The sequence below is a fragment of the Amblyomma mixtum genome, chromosome 6 (genome assembly GCF_055824585.1).
Source record: "Amblyomma mixtum isolate Tamu chromosome 6, ASM5582458v1, whole genome shotgun sequence".
In the NCBI taxonomy this organism is placed as follows: Eukaryota; Metazoa; Arthropoda; class Arachnida; order Ixodida; family Ixodidae; genus Amblyomma; species Amblyomma mixtum.
The window spans coordinates 81,789,417-81,812,558 of NC_143017.1; the positions used below are offsets into that span (position 1 = coordinate 81,789,417).

General features: G+C 45.6%; 2 protein-coding genes and 1 pseudogene across 6 annotated transcripts in view; 1 reads left to right on the plus strand and 2 right to left on the minus strand.

Annotated features, from left to right (window-relative positions):
• Nucleotides 1–4,139: 4,139 nt before the first annotated feature.
• Nucleotides 4,140–14,746, minus strand: LOC149339558 (uncharacterized). Of its 3 annotated transcripts, XM_089548278.1 has the most exons (5): nucleotides 14,563–14,746; nucleotides 13,662–13,935; nucleotides 12,698–12,885; nucleotides 8,171–8,253; nucleotides 6,977–7,982 (listed from the first exon to the last, which is right to left on the minus strand). In XM_089548278.1, the coding sequence occupies exons 1-5, from the start codon at nucleotides 14,716–14,718 to the stop codon at nucleotides 7,970–7,972; spliced, it is 714 nt and encodes a 237-aa protein (XP_089404404.1). In that variant the 5' UTR covers nucleotides 14,719–14,746; the 3' UTR covers nucleotides 6,977–7,969. The 3 variants fall into 3 exon arrangements, with proteins under 3 accessions (XP_089404401.1, XP_089404404.1, XP_089404403.1); XM_089548275.1 differs by lacking the exons at nucleotides 6,977–7,982; nucleotides 8,171–8,253 and adding an exon at nucleotides 4,140–4,389; XM_089548277.1 differs by lacking the exon at nucleotides 8,171–8,253.
• Nucleotides 14,747–17,099: 2,353 nt separating this feature from the next.
• On the minus strand, nucleotides 17,100–19,059 carry LOC149339559 (uncharacterized; annotated as a pseudogene).
• A 3,823-nt stretch (nucleotides 19,060–22,882) lies between these two features.
• Nucleotides 22,883–23,142, plus strand: part of LOC149339560 (AP-4 complex subunit epsilon-1-like) — a 31,796-nt gene continuing 31,536 nt past the window's right edge. For 2 of the 3 annotated variants that reach the window (XM_089548279.1, XM_089548280.1), the window contains exon 1: nucleotides 22,883–23,124. In XM_089548279.1, coding sequence (XP_089404405.1) covers nucleotides 23,002–23,124 — 123 coding nt within the window. In that variant the 5' untranslated portion in view covers nucleotides 22,883–23,001. The remainder of the gene's footprint in view (nucleotides 23,125–23,142) is intronic. The other variant, XM_089548281.1, reaches the window with a different exon arrangement.

Below are 23,142 nucleotides of genomic sequence, written 5' to 3' on the forward strand. Positions count from 1 at the left end.
GCGGGTAGGGGTGCCGGTTCCGCGCGTTGGTGGAGCAGCTGCGCAAGGCCTCCGCCGCTGGCGCTTCGCCAAAGGCTGAGGCTTCACACATACCTCGGGTTTTTCAACTTTGCTAGTGAAGTAGCGCTTTCGCACTAAAACTGCACCAATTATCGGGGGTTTAACGTGTCGAAGCGACACAGGGCTATCAGGGACACTGTAGTGCAGGACTCCAGATTAACGTAGACCAGCTGGGTTTCCTCAACGTGCGCTCACATCGCACAGCACACGTACGCACGCTTTTGCATTTCGCCGCCATCGAAATGTGGCCCCCGCAACCTATAGGATCAGCAGCCGACCGCCCCGGCCAGTGAGTCGTCATGACGGGTCTTTAGTACCACGCTGTCTGAGACAATGAATGGTTCCGATAGTAAATGTTGCACAGCGTGGTCGGGTCGTTGCGCCTACGTTTCACATATTTATGGTACATGGTACAAAGAAAGGGAGGCTTGTCCTCATTCTGTGCTTTGCGAGTTAGGCCATGCAGTGCTAACAATTTGATTAAAACCATACGCAGACATGTATAAGGAGGAGTCTGAAAAAACTCAAGATTTAACATGTCTGGAGGGCTGTACTTTAGAATTGCCGAAAACAGATTACATAAGCGCCAATTAGGTTTCTTCCTAGACACCATACAGCCTTCAGTTTTTTTTTTTTTGTCGCATAGACTGAATGTCATTTTCGCACCATCTGGTGCAGACAGCTTTCGGTGGGTGAATCTTTTCACTAGCGCATCTCATTTCCTCAGAAAAAAAAGTATGCCGGCTTGCAAGAAAAGTGGTACTGAACCAAGTTCGCAAACGGTCCGGTATGGTCCCTGTGAATCGTCCGGTTCGGGTTTAGTTCCAAGATGACTAAAAAAATGGAGGGGACACTTAAGCTTCGCCTTAAGTGTGTGACGCGATTGCGTAATGTGTTAATCAGCATATATACAGAAGGTCATTCTCTCCTTTGCATTCATAGATCCTTGGGAGTCCTCATACCCCTCCTGGCGCAGTAGTGCAGCGGTTAAAAGGACCCTCAAATGATTTCGATGGGCATATTCTAGTGCAACATATTTGTAGAGGTGGTCTTTTGTCTTTGTCTTTATTTCATTTCATTTTCTCACAACAGAGAAAAAAGGAGCAGGAGCTAAAGGCTCACAGCCTTTAGCTCCTGTGGACCCAATAATTAAGAAATAATTTTTAATAATCGCTGCTCACAGTAGCTCACAACCGATTAAGGAGAAGCACCTCACTGTGCGTCCCCTACCCGATGACGTCAGTGGGCAGACGGAGGGAGCTTGAGGGCTGGTTCTTCTGCAGACTGACGTCATCGAGGAAGGGGACGCGCGGTGAGGTGTGCCGCTCTAACAAGTTGCGAGCTACTGCGGGTGCGATTTTTAAAAATTATTTCTAAATTATTGGGTCCACGTAGAGCTTTCAAATTTGACTCAAACACCCACAAAGACCACCTATATATCTGGTGCACTACAATATGTCCATTCAAATCATTTCAGGGTCCTTTTAAGCAATGCGCCACTGCCCTGCGATGGCAGGTGCTCCCAGCGATGGGCCTTGTGCGGCCCGGTTGCTCATCCCGAGCGACGAATCATTAGTTTAACTGCCACCTGCCGCGGTGGGCAGTTTGCTCACTATCCGGTGGGTAGGTTGGGATGACGTCGCAAGGTCACGTGGTCAAGGTGGCCCACCTGCCTCCTACCGCTGCTCTCTGGGGACCACCCACATCTAAGATGTAAAATAAACAAACTTCAAACTTCAAACCATGCTCGTGATTTTCTGCGTAGCGGGGACTTTAATGTTATCGCGTTAAAATAAGGGCTCGGTTCGGTTTCGCTTCCGAGCAAAAATCTGGGTTCGGTTCAGGGTTTGGTTCCTATTCGACACACTGACTGAAAGTGAATAGGCAGCGCAGTTATCACGGCAACGATGAATTCTACTGAAAACTACATGCACGTGGAGCGTTCCACAAAAAGTGAACGTTGACGCATTTAACGTGTAAAAGCGTTAAGGATCCAAAACAATATAGGCCGAGCAGGCGACGCCCTTGAACATGGCGCGCTAGCTGCGACGACGCTCATGCCGTCTGATAGCGCTGTCTCAGTGGCTCCCCACTTCACTAATATCCTCCAGCGAGATTTTTTTACGCACTCTGTCGAAGCTGAGTTATCTGTAGTCAAAGTTTGAATTTCAGCGTCTTCGCGCTTTTCCCTCTTCTCTCGTCACTTTTTGCACACTCAAACGTCGACGCATTTCCGCCGGCCCCACGGCGGGAATTACCTGGGGGGCGGGGCTTCCTGATCCGCCGGAGCGACGCTACTAACTGGCCGCGGACATAGTAGCTGCGCAACGCGTGAAAGAATTTAACCAACAGCCACCTCTGAACAGAATTACGCAGTAGTGTGGTGCGACGGAGGAGGGCGCGAGCACGAAAAAGTCGCCGGAAAGGGCGCGCCAACTTTCGCGTGATTGTGGGTTCTCTGCTGAGTGTATTAATTAGTGTACTATTTGGCTCAGGTGTTCATGACAACACCATGCAGTGATTGAGCGAGCTTGTGTGTTTTCCTCGGAAGGTGTTTCAGAGCTTCTCTAAGAACATAATGACGGACGCGCAGCAACACGGCGGGTAGGGCCCATGAGCAGGAGCGTTCGGTTTCGTTCTCGCCAGTTTTTCAGACTTTTTTTAGCGTAGGCAAGCATCGAAAGTACGCGAAAACTGTTGAACCAGGATGTAGCAGAAATTGCCATATGGCGCAGTTTGCGCCAAACTGCGCAGTAGTTCTGCCACTGAGTACAGTACCACGCCAAAAAATTCAAAAACCAACCGCAGAGCTATTGGAGGAAGCGGCGGCACCTTAATTGTAATGATCATCGAAGATGTTCGCCTGCTAATCTCTCCAGATGGCGATGATGAAGTGGAACGCATTCACATAAACTTTAGTGCACTCACAGAATTCTCACAAGTGCAGAAGACCAGTGTGTTGTGCTTTTGTGGCAGAACACCATACCCCCACCTGCCAGGGTTCATGTGCATTCACCAGGCTGCTTAACTGAGCCCCGACGCATAGTTAAAGGGATTGACTACAGACAAAAACATCTCACGAGATTAAAGTGAAAATGGAAAGATTGTGCTTCACATTGTATGAGCTGAGCACTGCAGTTTTAAAAATTGATTCATAATTGTAATTTTGCATTGAAAATCGCATAAAACGAACTTAAGTGCCATCTTGAGATGAAACCCTGCCACTATTAGTGAATCCCACCACATGACCCATCTCTGTAAAATATCACCATTTGTTTTCTTCAGGGAATGTTCCAGCTTTATTATAGTTTACACTCCCTCCAGTGCCCCTTCGATGAAGTGAGCTCACTTTCCATCACCTGCAATACGCTTTTAGCTTTTGTCACTAGGTAGTGCTTTAAATTTCCCTAAGTGGCAACCACAGTCTGCTAAATCTTTCTTGACGAGATGTACAGTCTTCGTCAAAAGTAACCAGGTTGCATGGTTTGCTTCTCATTCGTATAGTAGACCACTCGTGTCTTCTCTAAAGATCAAAAACTTCTTTGAAGATGAGGGCAAGGGTTTTCCTTACCATACACAGATTTAGAGCTTGAGGGCTGGTATAATAGCTTTACTATACGACTAAGAAGCAAACCGTACAGCCTGGTTACTTTTGACAAAGACTGTACATCAATGTGCCATAGGAGCCTTGTGTGTACACCAATATGGGCACTTTGCTGTACTAAAAATGTCCAATTGCTGCCTGGCAGGGCAGATTGATGTTTTTGTACACCACATTTGCACACATGCAATCGCCATTACGCTCACTGATCATGGTTTCTAGCATCGGGATACATCAAAAATTCTCAGAAAAAATCTCCTTCAGAGTTTCTAACAAAACTGCTGCGGAATAGAGTACCTCAGACAGCAAACTTTCTGTTGCACCGAAAAAATTGGGTGCTTAAAAATCAGTGTTTGGTTCCTTTAGCTCATTTTTCAATGTTCTGCATAATGTTGCAAAACAACTGCGACTTCAGATTAAGTAGCTGCACGAAAACCTTGGGTTCCCTGTAACATAGAGTCATTCAAAAAGCCCAATATGTTCTGTAAGAAGAAGCATGCAAACCACAATTTATTCATGCTTCAGGATTACACAAGCACTCCACAAAGACACGACTATGAAGCCTTCTGCGCAAGTGCTTTCCACACACACTCCAGAGTGTCCAGTGCTGAAGAACGGTGCATCTTCTGCACTTTTTCATCCAGGACGGCTTCCTTAAGCTTCTCGACGTAATCACCCTCGAGCTCAGGACGGTTGTGCGTCACGAAAAAGGCTACCTTGCTCTGCACCTGCAAAGAACAGAAATGGTATATACACCTCAGAAATGATTACAATCAGCAAAATCTCAACTAAGGCCACCAGTGCAACTTGGTGCAGATGGTTTCTGTTCATTAGTCAGCCAGTTGTTCTTTCTTGTACCACTTTCACCTGTGCACAACTGCTCTGCCTCTGCATAAAAGCATGGCATGTTTCAACACTACTGCGCTGGGGCTCATGCTCTGCAGCGAATCCACAGTCATCGGTGTTATCACCGGCATTGAGCGAAAAATCTGGACTGGCCAAAAAGATGGCCCACCTGTCACCTAGGTCACGTGACCTTGCGATGTCATCACATGCTGCCCACCATGGCAGGTGGAAGTTAAATTAAAGATTGGTCGTGAGAAGTTGCCCGGGAAGAGCTTAGTAAGCACAGCTTTTGCTTGTCCTGCTTTACCTTTCACTTTTTTGGCTCGTGCCACTGTTTCAGAGAGGAGCCACTCTAAGGGGTCTCACAATCCCCACAAGCAGCTGTGATTGAAACAGCCACCTGCTGGGCCGGTGGCACATTGCTTAATCGCTGCACCGTGGTATGAAGACTGCCCGCGCACAGTGGATGTCTGCGTCTGTGAAGTGATATGCAAAGAAGGCCCCAGGCCACCGAAGGGACCATTAATGATATAGCTTCATACCCTTAAGGCGAAGCTCAAATGTCCCCTCCAATTCTAATCATGTGACACTGAGGCATTAAACACATGGGATAAGTAAGTGTTTTAGACGCATTATTTTCGGGCTACTGGTACAGAAAATTGACACAAAGTTACATATTTAGTAAGCAAAACATTATAAGTACTGTTTGAATGAAATTTGCAAACGTTCAAAAACAATAAAGCTGGGCACACACATTGAAGCAAAATATATGTAAACACAAAACCTTGAGCTCTCTATCATCAGTTGATGTAGCAGCACACCAGCTGAAACTTCAGCTCTTTCACCAGGAGAGCCATTAGGGGAACAAAGTTATACATGCACACATATAAACTATGGTGGGTTACACAAACTTCACCACTAACTTGTGTTAACGTAACAAGTTGGGTTAGTTGGTACGTATTCATGGTTAACGAGCGCAAAAAAGACGAAGAGAAGAAGACACAATCGCTCATGCAGTGTTGTCTTCTCTTTGTTTTTTTTTGTTCTCAACAACCATGAATCACCACTAACACACAGCCATTACCAAAACAAAACACATACCACATCATGCTCTTTTGAGGCAGAGAGATAATCTAAACGACCCTGCCGGCCTCCCAGCACTGCAAATGCAGCATGAATGCAACGTGAAAAGTGCACTGCTCATCAGCAGTAAAGCCTGACGTGTACTGCTGCTGTATCAAGCGACATGTAAATATTAAACACAGTTAAGCATTAATAAGCCATACGCTGCAAACATAAGCATGTAACATGCTCAGAGGTCCATTTTCTGGAGCAAAAAAAGCAAAAAATTCACTCGCCATTAACTTTGCACAAGAAAAATGCCGGAAATATTTAGTGAGATGGAAGCATAGTACACGAAAATACCAATAATAAGACTTAAAAGGCCACCAAAGACAATGCCACCCATTTTTGTTCTCGATAAACATAGGCTGTACGACTCTCTGTGGCTTTCATGATGTTTCTTTTACAGCAGATGATCCATCAGTTGCTGAGAAAGTGATTTAAAGATGGAACACATTTTTCCTGCCACTCGATACAGTCAAGATGTCAGTACCAAATAAGACGCCCTAACAGCCATTTGGAAGTGAATGGAGGAGTAGCACAGCCTTAGGAAGCTGCACGCAAAAAACTGTCTGCGTCATAGCAATTTGCCGGCAAGAACAGCCAATGGAGGCGATACATGTCAATAATTTAATAATTTTCTGGCTCTTTCTAGCTTCTAAAACCCCCCTTTTCAGAGAAAGTTTGATTTATTGGTTTGGTTTGGTTTACTGGGGTTTAACGTCCCAAAGCGACTCAGGCTATGAGGGACGCAGTAGTGAAGGACTCTGGAAATTTCGACCACCCGGGGTTCTTCAACGTGCACTGACATCGCATAGTACACAGGCCTCTAGAATTTTGCCTACACCGAAATTCGACCGCCGCGGCCGGGATTGAACCAACCTCTTAGTCATCCCAATGAATTATATTCATAGCTCACAGCAATAACTCAGAGAGAACCATTTCTGAAGGCTGGACAACTTCCAAGGGTCCTTCTGTATTGTCATGGACCCTGCACACACCTATGTGGGCCCCCTGTGAGGTCTGCCTTCCTCACTCTATGTTTGGTCAAATGTTTTAGGGGAATCCCCCAAGGTGGAGTAGATTTGTAATAAGGGAGTAATTACTCATTGGCATCCACCCGAGCGCAGCCATACGGCTACAAAGGAAAGCTATACAGCTTTCTCAGAAACTTCGTAGTTAAAGAAAAATTCGTCTTGGTCCGAGGTTCGAACCCGGGACCACCGCTACACCGAAGCAGTCGCTCTACCAAATGAGCTAACCGGGACGGCAAGCTTCTGGTAGGGCGAGAGCGAATTGATCAATAACTCGAAGTGGGAACAGAGTTTCAACTCTGAGGCACAGAAGTTTGCTTTTGCAAGAAAACTGAATTTTATTGCACGAACTGCACAAAGGCACTTAGATATAAGCAAAAATAAAAAAAAAAGTTTACACACTGCAGCATCGATGATCTGAGGTGGTAACCTGAGGTAACCACTGTGTTGGAATGGGGCCTCCGTTCTTTCTTTTGTGCTGCATTTCGTACACTGCCTCGGCATGCACCTCTTGGGTTGGTGCTTTGATTCTGTGGCCCAAACAGGAGCAACATATGGCTTCCACCTCTTCATTTCCCCTGCATGGCTGCTTGAATTCCTTCCTATTGGGGAACAGACTTGCGCTTCCGTGGTCCATGTGCAGCCTTCGAAAATCTTTCAAGCTCATCATCTGAACCCTTTCCAGTTCACTGTAAATTAGGAAGGCGTTCACGACGCAGCCGTCAAGAAAATGAAAAAAAAAAATTTTGGTGCCACCATTTTTTTTACTTGCGATCAATCTGATCTTGGTTTTTCTATGGTCGATTTTGTCAACAAAGTTATTGTTTTGATTGTAGTCTTGCAGTGCATCTGGGCAGGCTATGTTTGTGAGCATTCCGTCCTTGTTTTCTGTCGACACGTTTGAAGTGCAGGATCATGGTAGTTGGACAGCAAGTGTACAGTTCGCTTGTTCTTCCACTGTTTTATCCGCCTGCAGCAGTGGCAAGTGTTGCCGGTTGGCATTCACCGTTCCACAGGCATATACGGCAGCATCTCTCAACTCCTCGAGGAGTGGGTAGCTGGTGAAGTAGTTGTCGAAAAACTCATGGTGGTGCATGCCAGCTCAATTTTCAGTATGGCTTTTTACAACCCTGGCGCTCAACCCACGCTGCACACCACTGTCCGACTTTCTGGCATAAATGTCAAACGGGCTTCCTTTGTGGAACTGGTACACTCAGTTTTAGCAGTAGTGTTTGGCTCCCATTTGTCGTCACTGTCACCGGACATATCACCACCACCATAGCTATCAGGATCCGATGGAATGTCTTCAAACTGGGTTTCTGCAAGGAAAAGCAATATTATGCATATGAGACGCTTCAGGCATGGTGGTCATCTGAGGTGACCACCATAATAATGCTCAGCCACGGCATAATTAGGCCCTGACACTCTGTGTCACTTGCACAGGAACAAATCTGCACATGCAAGCTATAAATTATACAGTTATTTATGCCATATTATGCGTACTTACCTAGAGATTTGTAAAAAAAAGCTTGGGATCAATCGCGCATGACTCCATTTTGATTTCTCCGATAACCAAGGAGGTGGCTCCACCTGGTGTGAAGAGCAAGAAAGTAGCGAAAGAAAGCGGCACTAGTGGTGCTAAATTCTACCACAATGAGGCACTGAAAAAAAAATTTTGAAAAGGTTGTCATCTGAGATAACCACCGTGCTGGAAAAAGTTAACTTGCACGAACAGGGGGAAATGAACAGGGAGTGAAAATGCGCGCCAGGCTTGCCAAGTGCACATGCTAGTTTCAACGCTTGCCTTAGCAGCCCAGATCATATCATGGGCCAAACACTGCATCCCTCCTTTTACCCGATGTCAGGACACCGACAGTTTTTTGGCCATCACGCCCTTGGCGTCGAACCCTTTCTGCACGTTTTTCACTTTTTCACATGTCCAAACAGTCGTGAGCTAAATGATGAGTGGCTATTGTAAGGTGTGATCAGTGCCAGAAGCACGCTATTTACTTTCAAAATGCAAAAGTTCAGCTCCTTTCTAAAAATTGGCGAGAAACTTGCATTACTCCTACAGAAAAGCTGGAGGCTCATCCCAAGTGTAGACGGATTCTAACCACGGCTGAAGGAGGGGGCCTCTAAAATTTCGCCTCCATCAAAATTTGACCACCGCGGCCGGGATCAAACCTGCACCTTTCGGGTCAGCAGCCGAGCGCCATGACCACTGAGCCACCACAGCGGCATTTCACATCTATTACCATTTAAAAAATTTGCATTGCATTCAAATAAACATGGTATTTTGGCAAATGGGCACACTCAGTCTTGTTAAATGCCTTTAGGACTGCTGCATTACTTCTCTGCTAACATACTATACAGACTTGCGAAAATAAACACGTGCAGTAGAATGCTTCTCTCAGCTAAACGGATGGACTGTTCGAGCTCAAATTTAGAACAGAAATGGCATTTGGTTGGCAGAATTGTTTCTTGATACATTTATTTGGGTACTTGCCCGAATCGATCAGAAAAAGTCACCTATTTGCATCATCTGCGGCAACGACAAAGGAAATAAAGCCATTCTGTCAGCAATCGCACCGATGGCGCCATCTCGTTTGTGGCTGTGGAGATTCGGCAAAGGAGGGGTGGAAGAGTATTGCAGGAGTTTGAAGACGCTCTTCAAATGGTTTTTTAACGGTTAGAGAAAACTTAGTTAGGCCAAAACTGCGCTAAATTTGAAAACTTTCGATTGCCTATTGCGAAGCATCTTTTCGAGCTTCAAGTGTCACCTGCTTTCATCTGTTTGGAACTGCTACGGTTTGATGTCATACATTGCCGTAGAATAAATGCTATGAGCACTTTTGACACCCTCCAGAAAGCATTTCTGTACTACGCTGTCTGTGTGGATACCATTTGGTTCTCATTTATTTCCAGAGGGTCGGGTAAGGAGCAGCGGTGGTGCGTTAAAGGTGCACTGAAGAGGATTCTGAACATGTCTTTTTGCCGCGGGAACTCGATCTACACGTTCCTAGCATTCTTAGAAGCAGTGACTTCTTGCCCTGTGTGGCAGATTTCCCCAATTAAATCGAATTAACGTCTGGCTCCCGCCTTTTTTTTTTTAATTCTGCCTCATACGGTGGGCGGAGTCGACCAACGCGTGGAGCGCCTTTCACCCAGTCCCGTGGAGGCTTTGCTTTCGCTTTATTTTGCTTTTTAGGTTTCCATGAATAAATAGTTTCATTCGCAGATAATATAGCCGCAAAATAAGCCCGAAGAAATAAAAATACGCACGGACTATTTGCTACTACGGACTGCTACGTATTACTCCGCCGACGGCAGAGCAGCAAGCCGCCACGGGACTGGGTGAAAGGCGCTCCACGCGTTGGTCGACTCCGCCCACCGTACGAGGCAGAATTAAAAAAAAAAGGCGGGAGCCGGACGTTAATTCGATTTAATTAGGGAAATCGGCCACACAGGGCAATTGATCGAAGTTTCTAAGAAAGCTCGGAACGTGTAGATCGAGTTCCCGCGGCAAAAATACAAGTTCAGATTCCTCTTCAGTGCACCTTTAACTCTTGCCAGGCAGGATTTTGGTGGCCCTGAGAAGGGCCATTTCTCAACATGTTCTTCAGATCCTGTGCTGCTCAGCTTTTAACGTGGCCGCCGTTGGCTTGAATGCACACCTCCAGGCGGTCTTTATAACTCCTGGAAAGCCAGATTTCATTTGCCGCATTTCATCAGTGATCTGCTCAAACGTGTGCTCAATGCGGGCCTTGAGCGCAGCAATGCTTGTCAATGTGCCGGCGCTGTACACATGTGACTTTAAGAAGCCCCATACAAAAATACCACACGGGGTGAGATCAGGCGACCTCGGAGGACATGGCATGTTTGCTGACCAGCGACCCATCCACTTGTGCGGGAAATTTGTGTCCAAAAAATGCCGAGCTTTTGAGGCGTAGTGCGCTGGGGCACCGTCGTGCTGAAAGATGCAGATCTCTTGCTACGTGTGCCTCTGGCTTAACTCACGCAGAACCTCATTTTGCAGCAGCGACAGGTACGAGTCAGCAGTGACAGTATCACTGAAGAAAAAATGGTCCAACGACCCGTTCTTGCCAAATCCTGCACCAAACTGCCACACCTGGAGAGTGCACAGGACGTATCATTGAAAACCTGGGGTTTTCCAGGGACTCCTGCTGCGTGTTTTGTTGATTCACTGCACCGCTGAGATGGAAAACAGCTTCATCAGTGAACAATATAGACTGCAAACGTCCAGGCTCTGCAGCAATTCTTTCCTGTTCTGCATGACAGAACTCTATTCGTTGTGCCAGGTCTTGGGCGATTGGTTCATGGAGCACATGAGCCTTGTAAGGATACAGCCCTCTCTTCTTGAGGTGTCGGCTCACCACTGACGCTGCGGTGCCAAATAACAAACCTGCGTGTTGGCAGGAAAGCTGTGGGTTAGAGTCTAAAGCGCCTTCAATTGCTTCAACAACAAAACTCCGAGAGCTCCCATCATCGCATCTTTTCAGTCTTGCGACAGTTCCAGCTGACAGAAAATTGACGACTCACCTTTCCAGAGATGTGCAATGCGGCGATCGGCGATGAAACATCGCACGGAACATCTTCCGCACGAAGCGCATTGAATTAGATGCGCACATCCAAGACACGGCCATGGCCTTCTCTTCTTCAGTGTGCGGTCTCATTTTTCGGTAATAAGTTTCCGTACTTTAGAAAAGAAGGCGAGACTGAAAGCACAGACTCAAATCCTGCAGTCATTAGTGAACAGACGAAAGCAGACGGCGCTCAAAAAGATTTACTGCGATAGGCAAACGAAAGTCTTCAAAGTTAGCGCAGTTTTGGCCAAAATAAGTTTTCTATGACCAATCCCCCCTCCCTCCTTTGCCAAATCTTCACAGTCACCAAACGTGATGGCGCCACCGGTGAGACCGCTGACAGGACGGCTTAATTTCCTTCGTCGTCGCCACAAACGATGTGAATAACCGACTTCTTCTGATCGAATCAGGTAAGTACACCAAACGAAAGTGGTACAAAACAATGCTGCCAACCAAACACCATTTCTATGCAAAATTTGAACTTCAACAATACACCCGTTTAGCTGGCAGAAGCATTCTGCGGCGCGTTTATTTGCGGAACACACTGTATACAATGCACATTTTTTAATGCATGCATGAAAGCAAAAGCACTGGTGAGCAACACCATGCTACAGTGCCTGCCACTGTTCCGACGTTCCACCAATAGATGCGAAGGCAGTACTACTTTTCTTAAATTGTTACATCACAATGCTTATTATAAGAAAAAAAAAATTACTGTCCCACAATGGCTGGGTTATGTATGCTGATAGGTCACATTGACAAGATGCACCTACTGCACCAAACTTTCACTGATAAACATTGTTTCATTTTATTTTAAGTGATTTTTGTGCTGAAATTAGATAAGAATCCTTCTTTAACTGCTAATATGATACTGATTTCTGTCAATATAAGGCAAGATTTTTCCTTTCCACAATAATCTTGAAACATTCTGAACTGCTGTCCATACTTAGAGGTCCCACTCTCGGTTTAACAGCTCCAAGCTCACATACCACCACAGTGTTTGGTTTGGTTTTATCGGGTTTAACGTCCCAAAGCGACTAAGGCTATGAGAGACGCCGTAGTGGAGGGCTCCGGAAATTTCGACCACCTGGGGTTCTTTAACGTGCACTGGCATCACACAGTACACGGGCCTCGAATTTCTCCTCCAAAGAAATTCAACCGCCGCGGCCAGGATCGAACCCGCATCTTTCGGGACAGCAGCCGAGCACCATAGCCACTGAGCCACCGCGGCGGCCCACCATAGTGTGATTGCTCCCATTTGGGAACATGATATCATGCCTGCAGTACTTTGCTCAATGGTAAATAAGAGCTGTACATTCATATTATATATAAATACAGCCATCCCGATACATAAGCACGGTCAGCAAATTTAAAAGTAAGTATGGCAAGATTTTTACTGCCAAAATTCAGTAAACTGCAAGAATGCTTACCAGTCGAAAGCAGTGACCGAGAAAGAATGGCTTCCGACTTTCCACCATGAACACCAGGTACTTCCACAGAGGCCCCCGGAGGGGATTCACCGGCTTGCCTTGAACGAGGTAGCGAGTGTAAAACTCGCAAAGGAAGATTGCATTGCTTATTACTGTCTGCGGCGCTGACTCTGCTTTTTCCTCAAATCCTGCAAGGCCAAAGAGCAATGCGTTTATCACACCACCAGTTTAGCAAGTCATTGTAAACAATTAGCTACAGCAAATGCAAACACGCGAGAAGATGGAGGTGACAACCCATGCACGAGAAATATTTAGGAGCTCTGCCAAAAGCAACTGCAAGTGACAATAATGGAAGCAAAAACAAAACTACACAACATAAGAGCCCACTTCTTTTGCCCTCTCCAAGGAGAGAAGTGAAAGCAATGGCTGTGCTAAGCCGTTACCACCAACTCCATAGCAGTGCCTACTCTGATGCCCTTGTTTGCCAGACACATAGGGACCATGACTAAATAGGATTGTTGTAATTGGTCAGGAAGCAGAATTAGGTACCGAATGACATATGCTGGAGGGAAGAGGTACAATTACACCAGAGTTACTCTGTACTGCTACTGCCGTGAAAATCTGCATGTACATTTTTTTTTCGTTGGTTTATGGGGTTTAACGTCCCAAAGCGACTAAGGCTATGAGAGACGCCGTAGTGGAGGGCTCCGGAAATTTCGACCACCTGGGGTTCTTTAACGTGCACTGACATTGCACAGTACACGGGCCTCTAGAATTTCTCCTCCAAAGAAATTCCACCGCTGCAGCCGGGATAGAACCCGCGTCTTTCGGGTCAGCAGCCGAGCACCATAACCACTGAGCTACAGCGGTGGCGCACATTTTTTCTTTTTATTCTTATCTACACACACATGTTAAAAAATGTCTCGAGAGAAGCAATCAAACACGAGTAGGACAAATAAGCTACCTTCAAACTCATGCTGCATTTTCGTCAGGATTTTGCTTCTGAGCTTGACACCATCGACCTCCACATTGCAAAGCTGTACGAGTGCGTGGCAAGTCACTTCTGCCTGGTCCGGCCCCAGCAAGCAAAGTTCATACATGGTGTTCACAGTATCCTCCATGTCCTTAGGAGTTTTCAGTTTTTCAGTCAGCACTGCAAGATGCTTGGCAAAGCTTGGGTCAGAGGCCTGAAGGTATTTGAATTGTGTACACAGCTTTTTGATTTCATCGTTTTCTTCCTGAAAGTGAACAAATGAATGCACACAGTAAGTGGACTCGGAAGTAACGAGAGCCTAGAACAAGGAGCAACAACGGCCAGGCTGACTGCGTCAGAAAAAGGTAATGGAGATGAAAGCGGGAAGAAACGGGGGGGAGGGCTGAAGTAGCTCTCCATAAGACGAAGTGTGAAGAATTTAACTTCATACAATTCTGCCAAGAAAACACCGAACGCAAACACCGGCACCACTTAGGTACAGACACAATGAAAGCAAGCGTTCGTTACTTTCCCGTGAAGTGTGCGTTATTTGCCTGGGCCATTCAGCCCCAACCATCGCTTCTTGAAGTCACTGGCATAATTTTATAACACGTACTAAAAACCTGTGCGTCGGGAATAAGGTTGACAGGATGCGAATGTAGACAGAAGCCGGTAAGGCGTTTCAGAAATGTTCTGAATTTGACAGGCTTCAGACACCACATATGAAGATAAGCTAGTAGATTCCGAGTCATTAGCAAAAAATACTCGCAGCGGACCAATATATGTTCTCACTGCCAGTGGCGGCAAAAGGAAAGCCGATCCCTCTATGTCGAACAACGGTACAGTGCGCACAAAAACTGCCGGCGTGATGGTTAGTGACGAGAGTTGCAACCTTAACAGGGGTCGGTGGCAGGGGCGCATTTCCATCTGGATTGGCGTCACCTCCAGGCCCGGCAGTCACGCTTTGCTCACATTCATCCTTCGGCCGCCGCAATTGGTGCCGAACCTCGGGAAATGCTGCGCGAATTCCCCTGCCACGACCAGCCATTTTTGACAGGAGTGGATTCCACTGGATTTCTAGTGGATTGATTTCGGGCATTACGACGTTGACGGTAGTGGCTGGCTATGTGAAAAATTCTCCAAGCCCGAAGGCCGCAACAAAGAACTTTATTTTTCTTCCCTTTAAGTAATTGTTACTGGACATCAAAGCAGTAGTTTTGCTTTTCAAGTGACTGTGAAAGCAAACCTAGTGACGCTGAGTGTTTATTGGCACAAGACTGCGCGCAGAATCCCAGTTGTCACTACAGTTTGGCACATTGGGCTACCCATATGGCAACCATGGCAACAGCAACAAGCATGGAGGAAGGAAAATTAGCATAGAGCTAATATACCAACTCTAGAGAGAAAGCGGCGGCAGCACTCCCATGTAAACCCTCTCTCTTTTTTTTCTAACCGTGGATGGCAGCCATCTTGTTACTTCGCTCAGGGTTCCCTGCATGATACAGACGACCTAGACCAAGTTTGACGGTTTAACGTCAATTACAGCGTACTAACCTGGCAACTTCGCCCAGCATGGCCGCGCGCGTCGTAGTGCGCGCTAAAGAGTTGTGCGAGGAGCGGTGCTAAGGCTTGCTTACGTACTGTGTTGATTTCTTTTTTAGTTCACGTGCGAAATGTTCGCGACTGTGAGCGTACAAAGACAGTTACGGTGGTGGTGAGTCCTGTGCCGCTAATTATGTGTGGTTTGTGTTTTTGTGAGCCGAGATCAGCGAGGATTGGGGGTGAGGTTCAGCAAGGTTTGTTTTGATGTACGGGGCGTTATAAAACATGCATGCCCCATGCATTTTGGCGTTACCTGGAGTCCCTTTGGTAAAGTGTGAACCATCGTCACCTCCTGTTTTCTCCCGCGGTCAGACTTCGTTGGTGTTCCATAATGGATGCGAGGCAGAAGGGAGACGACACACGCGTATAGTGCAGCGCCTGCCTTCTGTACTGTTTTCATTTTCTACCACTGCCTGTCAAGATGCGAATTCTGTTTGAATACAACGCGAAATCTGTAACGGACTCCGCTATGAATGGTTTCATCTGTGTGCACCGAAGCACCAGCGAAGCGTGCATACATGAAAGAACTTTATGCCAGAGACGTGTGGGATAAGTGGCGTTCAGGGAGCACCAGCAGAGCATTGTGCACGGTAAATAGAAATGTTGGAATACAGTTTTCTCGCGTACAGTTTTCGAAATATTAAAAATTCATGCCATGTTCCGTATAAAAAAATTGACAACCAGTGTATCTTTACAATTACAAGCATGTGAGTACTTGCACTGCAAAGTTACAGTTGGCTTCATAGTTGACACTTATTTAACTTGAGCAGTTATGTTTGTGAATGCGTTTTTTTTATTTTTTCTATAAATTCACTGATATTACTGTTGTACACATGAGACAAATAAATATAGCATGCAAATGATGCCTCAGTCATGCACAATATAGCATTCAATACCTTGCACATCTGTTCGCATGCTCGAAGAATGCACATGAAAAAAAAAATAGAGTGCCAAGACCTGTGCTCTTAACTGTTCAACACTTAATAGGGCTGCCTTTATGCGATATTGTTGGTGCTTAAAAACAAAGCGTCTTCAGCTTAGTATCTTAATACAGTGATTTCGCATGAACAATGTAGGAATAAATGTTCCATGTCACTCTTCATCATGCCTGTTATTTATACCACAACTGTGCGTCTTGTGCAGATCCCTTCAGAAAGTGTCCCTCGTAGCCTGTGCCACTCTTGGATGTTAAACCCCACAAAACCAAAAAATCAGACATTCAGAATGCACATGAGTGCCTGTGTAATAAAAGCTTAAATGTGCAACTGCTTTGTATTTATATTGTTTTAGCAGTAATAAATGATTGAGTACTTGCTGAAGACTTCAGTGACCTTTGCAGTGTTTTTGCATCACAAGTATAAGGTGTGTTCTAGAAACTGCAACAAAGAATCTTATTTCCTCTACTACAGTCAAGATACACATTTACCTTGCGTTTGGCGTATCATTGCCATTTATCTGACATAAGACACAACATGAGATATTTGTAATCTAAAGGAATGCAGGCCTGAATTCGACACTGGGATTCTACTTCATAAACAAGCACATTGGCCAGGTTCATTCCTTCAATCCACTGGTGAAGCTACCCCACTACTCTTACTGTACCAACAGTTATTGAATGCCAAGTTTTGATTGTGTGATGGAGGAGCATTTAAGAGAATATACAGTACGGCTAGCTGGAACAGCTGGTACTCTGTATTTTGTAATAAATTTGTGGCATGTACAATAACCCCAGGGATTGAAGTTAATCAAAAGTCCTCTTCTGCAACGTGCTTCATATCCCAAGTGCAAATTTGGCTTGTCAGAGGAGACAGTGCTTCACTACCTTTTTTATGTTACCTGCAAGCACTTGCGTGTAGATTTCCTTGATGATGCTGCTATTGAGCGGGGGGTTTGTGGTGTAGACTTGTCCTGAAGCAAATTCAGTTTTTACCTGAGGTTCTAGCTATTTATCTGAAGCATCTCGCCTACTTTCGCTTGCGTGGGGACTTTGTTGTGGGTGTGTGCAAGTGCTTGCAGGGGGATTTGCATATACGTGAAAGACATGAGAGCGCAAAACGGCAACACGGATGAGTAAGGGAACAGGACGAGCGCTACACTTTCAACAGGATTTATTCAAAGAAGAACGTTCATATAGCCTTTGCCCTTATCCATGTTCTTGATCGCATGGATTGGTTTTGAGCTCTCATGTCTTTCACGAATATGCACCAACAAGCCCAGCTTCAAGTACTTCTTAGCCAGATTTGCATATAGGTGACGTGACCGGTTGGCTAAGATACTTTGTCACACTAATGGCCTGAAGTAAAAACATTTACATTACCGGAGGTACCATCATTCGGATTCATTGTGTTTTACCTGCAAGCGTGGGAACTTCCTCAAGGGCGACTGAGCTCGTGAGGGGGTTGAGGACATTGTCTGTGAACTGTATGCTTCTGAGCTTGCGTGCTCCTACATAGATATACCCTGAGATAAAAATTTTGTTGCCTGAAGCATTGGCCATTCTGCTCACCTAACCTTACCTGCTTGCGTTTTTGCTGTGACATAAGTGGCGAACACTGCAATCCTGAAATAGCACTGTGAAGTGTGCTTGCAACCTGAAGTAAAAGTATTGCACGAACTGAGGCACTCACTGTATTATAACTTATCACCCTACGCAGACAGACTTGCTGAGACACCACGACCTCTGTCAGAATTCTGTGTAATAATGTAGGCATGCCTGACACACAGTCTCTCCTGCGTAAACCCTCCCATCTAGTGCACCACTCTGAACTGCTGATACATGATGCATTTTATTTATCATGAACCTGATTCCTTTTATGCTGCATTCCTGCCTTTACTTTCGTACTGACATACCAGTTAGTAAATTTTTAATATTAACTTAATTATTTAGTGTTGTGTTGAAAAGTTAAGTTTACCTCTTTTTACTTACGATTTGGCTGTAAAGGCTGTAGCTAGGTTCAGCATAATTTTCAAAACTCACTCCTCACTAGCATTAAAATTTCGCACTGAATGCTGTTTCTACTAGACAAACAGAGAGCAGCCACAATTTGCACCTACCTGCTCACTATGTACCCTTTGGAATATCGTTGGCACTGCATCTGGTTTCAAAAAGTGCCTGGTGTGGCTGCTGTAAAAGCATGACAGCTCAAAATGTCTTGATCAGATCCTCTGCCCTATATGTATATCCTATATCCTCTGCCTTCAAGCAATGCACCAACTTGCCCAACAAGAAGTTCTTCTAAACTACCCTATATGTAACTAGGCAGTGGTGTCGTAATAGTGCTTAGCCACTTTTGCAGAAAGTTTTTATTGTTCTGAGGAATTCATCCATTGCTTCACTACCAGGCCTGTAATATATACCACTAAACGTAAGGCTCCACGAATTAATGCTTGTCAAGCGTGCTGCATGCGTACAAAAAAATCTTAACGAAAAAAACGGGTGACAGTGCCGTTATGAATTTTCCAGAGAACATTGCTCACACATGAAGCGAAAGCCCGATCGCTTTTGACACCTTTTTTTGCATATGATGCACGATGGCGGCATTCTTCTGAAACTCTGTGCAAGAGCGAGGCAAAGCGGTAAACAGCGTCGCGCGGAGTCACAGCGTGGTGCGTGCCTGCGGCAATTCGCCGGCAAGCGCCGGCAATTCGCCGCGAACGCTGCCGACGGGTCTAGCGTCCAGTTTCTTGTACGCGATCAACCAACGTGCGCACGAGAAATACGTTCGACCAATGTGCGCACCGGAGACGACTGGCGTCTGCAGTGCTTTCCCGGCACCGAATCAGACATGGAAAAACAAAACCAGCAGAGAATCCAGCGCTCGTGCGAAAGACCGCGGACCGAGCGGCGGGAGTGAGTGATTCAGAAGTAGACATGGCGCGGAGAGGTGTGTAATGCAGAGCGTATTGGGCGTATTAAACTGCCGTATCTTAATTCGGTCCTGCAGTCTACGCTATAAGTAGCAATGAACTAGAATCCCTCGGTAACCTACAGCTGCTACAGCACACGAAACGAAAACGAAACTTTCCTAAGTTCTCTGGCACACGTCTGCATATTTCAATGTTTAGAACAATAAAAGAATTAAGTGTAACGCTTAGGGACCTTCTTTGACGTTTTCAATTCTAGAGGTTTATTTTTAATGTGTTCTGTTTCGATACATTCAAAATGATTGCTTAATTTTCAATACCACGAACCCCAAATAAGTACAGGCAACTATGGGAGTAACAAGATGGCGCTGCTCGAGTGTATCACAACCTCCTCGCCGCGCTTTACCCCCCTGAAAATTAGAGAAGAGGCCATCACGTGACATTTTGTGAAGCCGGAAACAAGCTCGGCGCCATCTTGTCCGGGCTGACGTCATGCTGACGTTTCGCCGCCGCGCCGATTGCGCGCGCGTTTCAAAGTCAACGAAGGAGCGTGCTACCGCATGGGCACAGGCCCCCGCAGGTTTGCATGTACGGGGTAGAAGTTTTGACAAATGCCATTTGTTTGCAGTTGATGACTTTGTTGTAGAGCAGAAGCTTTTGTGTTGTTGTATATGATGTGAAAATATTGTAAATAGCCACGTTTTCCGTATGAGTTGTTTTTTGTGAGAAAATAAATGTTTTTTTTTATGAATGAAGTTCTCGGATCCTGTGTGCATACGTATCTTTATATAGATATTGCAGTGAACAAAACTAACCTTCCGCCTTTATTAAAGAAGAAAAATCTCTAAGGTATTGTTTAAGCGCAGGGTCTCTTTCTTTTTACCGGCGGCGTAAAAATACTTCCCCGAAAAATACTTCTGCCTACGCCACTGGTAGTGGCTGTATTGTGAAAGAATAAAAATTTACTCATCTGCTTCGGCGCACGTGTCTACCTTGAGTTTAGAATAACCAAAGGGTGCATGTGATCAATGAAACGTAAAGTCGGGATCGAATTAATCGCAGGTGTAAGCAAGATGCCGGTAGAAACTGCAGATAGTGCTTAAAGGTATACGCAACAATAGTCGCATATAAAATCAACGGTAAATTTCACATTCGACCGAACGAGCCCCTGCATTCTTCACTGAGTATGGCATGCAATAGTCACCAGTAGCTCAGGTTTTTTGAGTCAATTCTGCAAAAATATTTCGTCAAATTTTATAAGAGCTTTGGGGAACGTTCTAAAATTAAGAGATTTCACATGCCGATTGCCTGAAAGCACTTTCTTTTTTCTTTCTTTTTTTAATGTTGTGTGTTTTGGATCTCACAGTGTATTTCATGAAGCTTCCGAACAAACTATCCCACCTTAATGCAGTGTAAAGTACTGCCTTTAAACTTAAGCTTCCTGAAATGTTTTAGTATATGCTACCCTGGAAGCCTTTCATGTACAGCTTGCTTGCACGAGACTTATATTTGAATGGTACTCTGCAACACTTTCTATTTGAGAGCATAATGATTTTTGAGTGGACAGCTGTCAAATGTGCTCATGAGGTTGTAAAAAAAATCCTTCTTTGCTAGAATGAGTTTAGAGGTTCATGCATGAGATCCCTAAGCAAGGTTATTGATATTGGGTTGTTTGCACGCTATGCTCGCATAAAAGTGTGCCGCATACTGGCCGCACTTTAATCGCGCTCTCTGGAGGATAGCACAAACCTCTCAGTTTTATGCTGAATGAGTGTGCACTTGTCTGCTTTCGGCTGAGTCGTGAACAATGCTGCCATGCATGGTCACACCCCACCTTAGTGTTCAACCTGCCTTTTAATGCAGCTCTTGCTGCTGAATGTTGCCATCTGCTTCCATTGCATATGTTTGGGAAGCTGGCTGTGTCAACGTTGCTTTGTGCTGCAGCAGTGAGGGTAGGAAAAATTCTGCAGTACTTTGTTATTGGCCATAAATACTGTACTTATCTTCATAGCATGTTTTCGTGCGGCTGGTGATGCAAGGAATGCTTTCTAGTATACAGCAGTGAGGATGGGCAAGTATACTAAAAAGTTTGAGTTCTTGACCCTGAACGCAAAATGTAATATCATAACGTCTTGTATTGGTGGCCATGCCAGCAATGACTTTTGATTCACAACTCCAAGAGCCACTCACGCAGGTGACAGAAACGGAGAGGGCCAAAGTGCATATAGTAGACAGCAGGGGAGGGTTTTTCTGAAATTTTACACAGGATAACCATTCTGAACATCTTTTTCTCAATGAAGAAAGTCCAAGAAATAAATGTTTAAAATGTGACTGCCCCTCTCCATAAATCCATCCTTTGTAGCATGGCAACATAGCATGTTTCACATATCCACAGATCTAGTATTGCGCATAAAATATATTACCGTAGCTTTTCAGACTTCTAGAAGTTTAGGAGTACCCAGTGGCTGCAGTATAAGTTTCACGGTGCTGTGCATCATTTCAATGCCGTGTTTCATGTTTAATGTGCAGAGCTGCAGCTTTACGCATCGCTTTTCGCTACTTGATGAAATACTAGCTTCTAATGTCACTGCATAGTTGCACACTTTACTCGTGATGACAACACATAAAATGAAAGTTGATCCGTAATGATCGAATGCATCAAATTATTTTTCTTAACATAACCACAGACATCAGTGAAATTCAGCGCATATATGTGGGTCCTCATTTCACTAAGTACTTTTTACCCCAAAAAACACAATCACAGGACATGGGCACAATAAACACGTGAGAAAAGGCCTCCTAATTCAGTTAGAGCTTCGCCTTTTTCGCACTTCTTGACTATGACATCAGATAGAAAAGCAATTGCAAACCTGCAACAGGAAACCGGTCTAAGCATAGCGCGCGACCAGAAACACAGACTTGGCCACGATATGAACGGATACACTTGAGCCCGGCACGTCCCAGAAGCTAGAGCTCGCTAGACGCTTCAAACGTTACACGCTTGAAATGGGCGGTAAGTTTCTGCAGTATACTAAGAGCAAAGTGAGCGCAGCATGCTTCCTTTAAAATATCGCCCTCCGCCCATGTCATGGACCCGCCGCTCACACAAGCGCAATCGCGAAAAACGAAAATGACAGTTATACTAACACCAGTGACGATCACTGGAGCGTTGCAAGAACACGCCTAATAGCAACGAGGATTCACTGCCGATGGAAACGGAAGCGCGAATAGTACACGCACACTACACGCACAGGACGTGAAACGTCCGCAGAATACGCCGACGACCTCTCTAGCGCACGGCGTATTGAATCACTGGTGAACGAACAGCGCGAGTGCTCCTCAGTGAGCAGCGGTAGTCTCCCGACGGCTCCGAGCAGTGACGCAGTAGACGAAATGCCCGTGCGTTCGTGGTCGCCGAGCACGTTGAAATCAATGCACGCAACAACGAGAGTTTTGCAGCGAATTCCACCTGAGATATGAGTGAACAGCGCCAACGTCAGCCTGTAAGCACGATCAAAAGCAAACTCGAGCAGTTGAGAAAAGTACGCCTACGCCGCACCGCAAATGCTACGCCGCGGCCGTCTGCTACCGCCCGGTTTGCAAGCAGCAACTACGACGCCGTTGCTAAGCTGCCCGGACTAGATGGCCTCCCGATCGCGAAAAAGCCACGTGATTTCCTCCACACTTTTCTCCCATGGTGTTGTGTGGAAAGGGCCTCTCCTCTCTTTTTCCTTCCTCCATGGCAACAAGTATGTCAGCCTCCGGTTGCTTTTACAGGTTTCTGTTGGTGGTTGTCACGAAACTCTGCCGGGTGAAGGAAACCTTGCAAGCTTAGCGATTAGGACTCAGTGAATTACGGCACATAATGTCTAAAATCGTTGAAAAGACAGTAATTTCTCTCCAGGCTTACGTGAGCCGGAACATACTGAGGGGCGAGTTTCTACTACAGGAGTTTACGCTAGAGATCGGCTCTGCCGCTACCAAAGAGGTAAGCTGTTATTGTCTT

Excerpts from the sequence above, each read along its gene's own strand:
- LOC149339558 (XM_089548275.1), bottom strand. The coding sequence starts at position 14,718 with ATGGCTGGTCGTGGCAGGGGAATTCGCGCAGCATTTCCCGAGGTTCGG. Across the intron at positions 13,936-14,562 it reads TGCCACCGACCCCTGTTAAG|GAAGAAAACGATGAAATCAA; the intron begins GTTGCAACTCTC and ends GTTCACTTTCAG. Across the intron at positions 4,390-12,697 it reads TCGGTCACTGCTTTCGACTG|GTGCAGAGCAAGGTAGCCTT; the intron begins GTAAGCATTCTT and ends TGTTCTTTGCAG.